General features: G+C 42.8%; 1 protein-coding gene across 2 annotated transcripts; it reads right to left on the minus strand.

Annotated features, from left to right (window-relative positions):
• Positions 1-2,861: 2,861 nt before the first annotated feature.
• Positions 2,862-8,388, minus strand: rpp30 (ribonuclease P/MRP 30 subunit). 2 transcript variants are annotated; one of them, XM_020616727.1, is made up of 12 exons: positions 8,210-8,388; positions 7,450-7,508; positions 6,671-6,727; positions 6,537-6,602; positions 6,265-6,336; positions 5,765-5,854; positions 5,234-5,350; positions 5,113-5,142; positions 4,994-5,031; positions 4,449-4,528; positions 4,097-4,180; positions 2,862-3,314 (listed from the first exon to the last, which is right to left on the minus strand). In XM_020616727.1, the coding sequence occupies exons 1-12, from the start codon at positions 8,289-8,291 to the stop codon at positions 3,277-3,279; spliced, it is 813 nt and encodes a 270-aa protein (XP_020472383.1). In that variant the 5' UTR covers positions 8,292-8,388; the 3' UTR covers positions 2,862-3,276. The 2 variants fall into 2 exon arrangements, with proteins under 2 accessions (XP_020472383.1, XP_020472384.1); XM_020616728.1 differs by lacking the exon at positions 8,210-8,388 and adding an exon at positions 7,590-8,023.
• Positions 8,389-8,813: the final 425 nt, after the last annotated feature.

Raw genomic sequence — 8,813 nt, forward strand, 5'->3', positions numbered from 1 at the left:
AGCGATGAAGGCCGACTGCTGTGTCGCCTCACGTGGGCTTGTTCTGCACCTGTGTGACAGAAATTACACCCCCAGCAGGTGGTTGTGTCTGTAGTTGCCATTCAGAAAGGGGAGGAAGAAGAGCTCGAATGCAGAAGTATATCCTGTTCAACACAGCTGCTGTTTTTAGCTGCTTCTAATCGAGAATACGTTTGATACGAAGCTGCAAATGACACTGCTGTTCTCTGCCCCTGATCCTTTGGTTGTGAGAAGAAGGGAGGTTGTGGAGGTGAAAAACAAGGAGAAATTCCACTAGATGGGTGAAATCATGATACTACAGCGACAGGCTTAAGGGGTTTTTCCAAACTCTTTCCTTCTCATGCATTGATTCAGTAAGCTCAACAGACTCCCACACAGACAAGGCCCGACTGCTGCTGCTGATTCAACATGTCAGATCAGCCAAAAAGCCACCGATGGAGGCCAACTAGTGCCAACGGTGCGGGACACGCTGGGAGGAGGAGCCCCAACACACACCAACTGTAGCTGCTAGTTCTTTCATGTCAACTTGGTGCATCTCTGCCCTCATGTCATTCCCACACATCAGTATTCTTGGCATCCGTCGAGCTGTAAAGTGACTAAATTAAGTTGTATTTTTAATGTCAGAGACCAGGCGTTTCTTATAAAATGAGGTGCTGTCACATTAAAGTGGTATTATTGCCTTTGTGTCCATTCATGTTTTTATGCCTGTAATTAAAGTAGAAATAAAACAAATTTAATCTTTGTTCTCCATCAAGAGCCAAGATCTTTCTCTTTGTACATTTATATTTTTGTCAATCTGATTTTTATATTTGGATGTATATTTTTATCTTTGGTCCTGATCAGAGTGCAGACTGATTTCAAAATAAAACATTTTACAGAAAACTCCCAAGGTCTGATTTTCTTAACCTGTGAACCCAACACACTGACAGGCGGCAGCGACACCAGAGGATGATCAGTTGTCCTGTCAATATTGAACCCGACTCTCATGATCAGTGCCTGTTTTGAACTCTAAGCCACAAATCAATCATTAATCAACAGGTGGTTAAGTCTTCATTGATCAGTCAGGGAGTGTTGCTTTTCCTGGAAGTTTAACCCTTTAATGCCCCCACCCCTCTTTTTTTTTTTTATTTCCACTAAGAACAAAAACTTAATAGCGAACCAGAAAAGTGCACCTGCTCCGACGTCTCTTCACTCTTTGTGCCCCCTCTGCTGAGCTAGGACCCGTGCAGTTCCCAGCCAACGTTTTATTTATTTCCTTCAGTCCTCCAGGTCGACCAGCAGCTTCATCCATTTGGGCTTTGTCAGCTGGTGGATGTTACCATGACCTGCACATACACATTCATGTTTCCATCAAGTCAGAGGACAGGACCTTGACTGCCACTTATTTCCAGGGGACTTAAGAGATCTAAACCCAAGCTAGTTAAACCAAGTCATCATCCTAACATATCACTGGTTAGGTTGTGGAAACTGACCACCACACCACTGTATAGCTACACCACACATCATCAATGCGGTGAATGTGATGCTACCCCCACATCTACTACAACCAGTACTACTACTGCTGATGCTAGTACTACAGCTGCCTGCATCTGTCGTATCACATGCATCAGACAGAATCGTAACTGTGCTACTGTTTGTTGTCTAAATGTGAACCCAAGTCCCAGACAGGTGAGGCGTACCTGAACAGCAGACATAGCTCCAATGGGACAGATCTACACTCCACTTGGTCGGCTATGGCCTTGATGATGATGGTCGCTGTAGTCCAGTGGCAGGTGGAGCTTTGTGCAGGACAAGTGATCCCAGCTGCACCAGAGGACACCAGTAAAACCAGTTTGACTTTTACTGGGAAATCACACCAGTGTGGAACCTCGATGCTCCACTCTGAGCTTTGTCACAGTCCTGTCAGCACACATTGGTCGCACGCACACATTTCCAAACTTCCAGCAGTCTTCTATATGTTTCTCATGCATCTAAAACAACTAAGTTGTTAGGATGATACCCAGCAGGTGGTGCCATTAAGAGTCGAGGTGAAGCAGCCCCGGTGTTCTTCCACAGGGACGGCTTCACATGTGAAGGAACCGAGTTACCAATCAAGTTACAAACTCCCCTTCAGGCTCAAATGTCTGCTGAAATGAGGTAAAGTCTCCTGATGTGGGTCTGTTGGAATGTTCCAAGAATAAAAGGATGGCTCTGTCAGACAGTTCATATGCTTCAGCTGTACTCCCTGATGTCAGCGCCATCGTGGGCCCTGCCACACACAGGAATGTGACACAGCCTCCACTTGCTCAGTGCTCAGTCTGATTGAGCATCTGTAGGATGGGAAGGGGAAAAAAAAAAAACAAGGCTGATCCATGGAGGCCCCGCCTCATGACTTGCAGGACTTACAGACACCTTTACAGGCCTGTGGGTCCACGCTTTGATGGGTCAGAACTGTCTGGGTGCCACAAGTGGGATAGACACAGTTTTAGGTAGCTGCTTTTAATGTCATGGCTGATCAACGTACACAGGCAGTTAGTTTAGTTTAGGGTTCCAAATCTAGGGGTTGGACAGGGGTCACCAGATAAATCTGCAGCAGCGTCACATTATTCGTTGAGAGAACAGGAGAAGAAAGCTCCGATTCATTGTTTTCAGGTTTTATACTTTGATTTCTGACTTTTAGTGAAATATTGAAAACGAAGCACTTCTGAAACACATTTACTTCTCTTTGATGAGAAGCAGCTGCAGTCTGAGGTCGCAGGACAAACTTTGGAACCACTGGCTTATATAAACCAGTGTTTTACATCAAATCTGAAAGAACAAAGTAACAAACTACCATTGTCAGCTAAATGAAGTGAAATGCAGAATATGTAATAGCTCTTTTATTTCAGAGAACAAATTTAGTGTGAATCAAAGAGAAAATGTAAATCAACATGGAGAAACAGGTTTACAACAGCAAATGATATACATTTATATTTTGTACTTATATTTAGAGTAGTACAAGTAAAAACGAGCCCATCGGCTAACCCCAGCCCTTCCTTTAAGCACCACACCCTCAGTCTGCACATTCACACCTGCCACACTTTGTCCTGTTTGACTCACTATTTGCATTTAAACCTACAAAAACCAAAAGGGTCACAGCAACTCCAAGCTCTTTGTTCTGTCCAAAAATCACCAGATCACACATCTGAAAGTTAAAGTTCGTTATCTCCCGTTACAAATAAAACAGAAGAAATCAGATTGAGTCCCACCATTATCAGCCGTCAAGCACTTCGTCGATCGTCAGGTCGGTTTGGCTCTCTTGGCTGCAGGAGCTTCACCTGCTCAGGTAAAACACAGACTGTGAGCAGAGCAGCAAACATTTTACACAACAATACAAATGTTTACAGGTACCTGCACCACACCTGTCTGTCATCAGACCAAGTTTCATCTGGATCTGAGGGCCATTTAAAGTTAACGTTGAAAGCCCCATTTAACACATTTTCTGCCATAACCTGTCCTATAATGAAAGAACCCTGAAATGTGCAGGTAAGACACACAGTGTAACTGCCTGTCGTGCCCTAAAAGATGATCTAGATCAAGGATTTTGTGTTTTTCTGGTTCTCATTCTTCAAAAAGGACCCATTTGTATGAACAAATGTTGTGCCTTGGCAGAGGTTCATGAGCTCTCTGGGTGCTCTTGTTTTATGACCGATTATTTTGTCGATAAGTTGCCTTATTGGTTGATTAATCCACTAGTTTATAATGTGTTGGGAAACTAATGTTCATAAGAATGTGTGCTGTTTGTGCAGCTTCACAAGCTTAGTGTAATGCATCATTCAATGAAAGAACATTTCCTCCAGTATGTCAGTACAAAACTGAGATAAGTATATAAGGTAGTTGACGTTAGCGCCATCTTTACCAGCTGCAACATTAAAGTGAATAACACAATAATGCTTGTAATTCATGTGAAATGGGCTGTTCTGCAGAATGACTAGTAGTAGATTTTAAATTTTGATGCCGATTACTTTGTACTTTTATATATAAACACAGGACCTCTACTTGTAAGAATATTTGTACACTGTGGTATTTCTCCTGTTACTTTTGTAAAGGTGAAACTTACACTCAGGTGGTGCCCTCTCCTGGCAGGAAGACTCACTGCTGCTCTTCATCGTGTAGATGACGCCGCTTGCCGTCTTCCTGGTTTCTGACAACACAGTTTGGGGGGGGTCAGATCACACCTGCACTCACACACATCAAAGATCCACTTACACGCTTTTCCTGAGCTTTCGATCAGGCCATCTGTGCTCAACATGTTCTCATCACTTTGCTATACATTTACAACAAACACACCTTTGCCTGTCTGATAAAAACTGTAGTGCTAGTGCTCGTGCTCGCACTAACTGTAGTCTGCCTGTCTGATAAAAACTGTAGTGCTCGTGCTCGCACTAACTGTAGTGGTATGCAGCATTTACCTGCATGTAGCAGAACAGATCGACAAGTGGAGGAAATGGCTTCTTTTGCGTCTCCGTTGGACAAACCAAACAACAGACCTCTGAGGGACTGGATCAGGAGAACAACACCACACATGGTACTGCATCTGTACAGGGTACTGCATGTACACATGCAGAGTACTGCACCTGCACACAGTACTGTAGTACAAACACACTGTAAACCATAGTATGAAAACGGTAAAACGAACCAAATGAACTACAGCTTCATATTAAAATACTGCATACGTTACAAATAAACAGTGCTGTTAAACTACCTTTAAATAACTCCGAAATCTTTGCAGTAACAACACTAATAATACAGGTACTGTGGGGCCCTTCAGGGGTCCGGAGGTCCAGTGGTCCTGAACTAGATTTCACATTTAATTCTGAAAAGCGAATGAGACAACCATTTGTCACCAACAGTCTGGGGGTCCTGCTCCTCTGTAGGAGGGTGGGGGCTGCTGTTGACATCCCTACAGACCCAGTTCTCAGGGTGGAAACCAGTTGCTGTTAAAGCAGAAGGATACAGGTTGGTGACGTCATATGGACCTCTGAGCTCCAGAGCCTGAACAGGGACACAAGAATCAGATTCACAGAGCTGCACATATCAATACTGATCATTATTGATCACTAACAGATCACTGACCTTCTCAGCTGCACTAGACAGGATCACATTCTAGAAGACACACAAACAGCCTGGGTTTATATTCACAGGTGCAAACTGTTACAGACGCTACAGAAGCCTGTTGGGACAAATAGGATTGTACCTTTCCTTTACAGGTGTCCATGAGACTGAAAGCATTGGTGAAGGTGTAGCGTCTCAGGGTGGAGTCTCTGATGGCTGCAGAGTACGAGACCTCGAACACCACACCTCTGTCCACAGCCTGACACACACACACACAAAACCAAGTGAAACTTTTTATTTTTCATTTTTAAATAATTACTTGTCAACCAGTATTTTCATTATGCCTCAAATCAGGTCAGGATCAAACTGAAATAAAGCTTTTTCAGTGCAACGTTATCCTCTACTCAGTTGTCAGTTTATTAGGAACACCTATGTCAAACAGTCCTGCAGTTAATCGCCCTGATGAAGGTGTTTCAGGTTGTGGTCAGACCGTTTCACAGATGTGTTGGTTCACCTGTGTGTTTACTATGGAGGCTGCAGTTTGTGCCGTTTCTAGTGTTGTGTCCACCCCGTTTATATCAGTGGGGCTAAATAACCAACAGCTCTGTGTGATCAGAAACAACAGAGGCACTACCACTGCTATCACCAGTAATAAGACAATGTTCAGTCTCACCCCGTTGACCGGCGCCCGCTTGAAGAAGAAGGGAAGTTTCTCTGTGAGCGAGATACAGATGATGTCGACATCATACAACAGACAAGCAGCCTGTGCATGCGCGCGCACACACACACACACACACACACACACACACACATTAATAACGTGTTCTCACAATGTTTTTTTTAAAGTACTGAAGTATTAATAGCTAAATGTACTTAAAGCATCAAAAGTAAAAGCACCCATTCTGCAGGAAAGTGTGTCAGTGTGGTGCCTTCAGGTGTAAACAGTAATGAAATGTAGTGGGTGGAGCAGATTGTAAACTTCATAAAGTTTAATGTGTAACACTGTTGTGCTTTCAGTATTAAATCTTCATCTGCAGGGAAATCATTAACTGCAGCTGTCAGAAGTAGTATAAAACAAAAATACTCAAACAGTACTACAGTACTCAAGTAAAAGTATTCAGTGACTGTCCAGCTGTGGTATTTTGTGTGTGTGTGCATATCAGTGAATCTCACATGAAAGAGTTTCTCTGTGGTCGGCTGAACGGCCAGCAGGTCGAAGTGCCGGTACTCTGCAGCATTCAGCCTCTGGGTGCGCGCACACACACACACACACGTATACATATACACACTGAGTGCAGATCCAACACTATCTAACAAAATGATTGTCACTGTTCTCCTGGTGTTTACATAGAAAATGAGAAATTGGCAGCAGGCCTCAGGTTTTTCTTTATTCCTGATTTCAGACATTTGAGGCAGAAACAAAATAAAAATGGATCAATACTCACAAAATGACTGGCGTCTGACATCACCACAGTCAGTCTGTTCAGCACTCTGATTGGACGAGACCGACCCTGATGGGAGACACACGGGTGTTACATACTGACAGAGCACACAGTCATCAACTTCATCATCACTGTACCTGTACAATGGGCAGCCCATCCATTAGGTCACTGATTGGTGTTGGTGTTGGGATTTCCTGTAAACAGCAAATAAACAGTCTGTCCACATACTTTTGATCACATAGAGCATTTCCTAGCTAAAAGAATTATGTAGTTTTTGGGAATAATATTTAATCTAAATATTATTCAAAAATAAAACAGAGAGCAACAAACTAAGTCTGTGTGCTGCTGCTCTGTCCTATTGCTAGGGAAAGCCGAATAAAACCCCTTTGATGTGCGATCTGTGGTCTGGGGGTGTTGGTTGGTTCTATCCTCACTGAAAACCCTAATAAAATCCTTAATGTTGTTATAAACCAAGAAATTAGTGGTTAAAGATTAAATAAAAATTGACAAGTCTTTAATTTAGATGGAAGTGAAACGTGATAAGTATGCGGGGTCAGTGACACCAGAGTCATAAATCATCGCTTCACACCTCAGTTTGACAGAAGCTGTATCTTATACTCAGAAACTATTACAAATGCCCATCACACAGTTTTCAGTAGCAGCTCTTCATAAGTCTTGTTATGTCCGACCAACAGTCCGTCTGGAGACTGGGAAACGCTGCAGGGTAGTGAAACGATTCAATCACTGTGAAGGCTGTTGCCACTATGCTGATGTTTGACTAGTAGCTGTAGTTCTACAGGAAACAGTGGTTCACATTTGTAACTCTAAGATTAATGTAAACAAAAAGGGCTGTGCTGGTGTTTGTGTGTTCCTGGGTGCGACTGTGGCTTTGAATGCAGCAGGTAAGGAAGCTCACCGGTTTCTTTTTGGCCGTGGGTTCCAACACATAGTTGATGGCGACTGTGGAGAAACCAACTGCAAAAGAAAACACACGTCATCGTAAAGCTGAGAGATCATTGACAGTTATTGATCATTTTAAGATGGTTATGGGTTTACTTGTTTCCACCATCCACAAAAGACCTCTGTATATCATACACACTTATCGGGTTTTTCTGTTACCTATTCTATTTGTGCTTGCTGACAAGTAAAGGTTGTAACTCAAACGTTTGTTTCATGAGTTGCTGAATTATTCCACTGAATGTTAAAATATTCTCCATTTATAACTTTAAAAAGTTAAAACATAAACTTAAGAGACATTTACAAATGGGGTCTGAATTATAATTTGTTGTCAGACAAGAAGCCACAGAAGGGACACAAACCAACTGAATTAATCTGTAATTGTTATTATCCAAGGTTTTATTCACGGTAATAATGTGCTACATGTTGTTTTGCATGATTATTTTACCAAAAACCTTGGAAACTTTAAAATGATACATAGTTGAACGGACTCTGGTGCAAAGTTCTCAGCATGTTTCCCGAGCTGCATTCACTACTGCAGTCTGTAACAAACTGGTCACCCAGGTGTCACCTGATTAACGGATTACCTGGAAGCGCGCGCACACACAAACAACTCTGAGCTAAGTAGCTGGGATGCTAGCTGAGTTAGCTTCCCGTTCCGCAGTCACTGAACTCCTGCTGTGAAAACTGGGATTTAACCCGGGACCAAAGACACTCACGGTGGGCTGCTGTCTCTATCAGACTCCGCAGACCGCTCCTATCAGCCGAGGAGCACAGGTTCAGATCCATAAACACAGACATGACGCTGCTACACTTCGGACAAAGATCTCCGACACATGTGTACAACCGAAAGGCCTGATGGGACCTGCAGTTCTCCTCTTCTTCTTCTTCTTCTTCTTCTTCTTCTTCTTCTTCTTCTTCTTTTTCTTTTTAATGAATGAGCGGCGGAGCTTCATCGCCTCCATCTGTCAAGTTAACGAACAAATACAAAATAAAACCTTTGCAACCAAAAACAAACAAATAAACGGAATCAGGAAAACAAGACATTACGTTTTTAATCCGTTGTGCCAAAAATTATGTGCGCCAGGTTTTGCGTTATTCCTCCTTTGTTATGCCAGGCTGTTTATACTTGACCTCTCAAACGTTTGATTGTTACATAGGTCCTAATTAGTTTTTTCTGTTAATTACATGTTTTAAAGCAGATTGTTTGCTTTCATCTTCCCTATTTTAATGTATTTAACGTGGCTGCAGAATAAAGACACAAAGTGACCCACACGGTCTGCGAGTCCACATCACAGCTAGCTCCTTGTACTAAACCCGTTT

The sequence above is a fragment of the Monopterus albus genome, unplaced genomic scaffold (genome assembly GCF_001952655.1).
Source record: "Monopterus albus unplaced genomic scaffold, M_albus_1.0 scaffold177.1, whole genome shotgun sequence".
Classification (NCBI taxonomy): domain Eukaryota; kingdom Metazoa; phylum Chordata; class Actinopteri; order Synbranchiformes; family Synbranchidae; genus Monopterus; species Monopterus albus.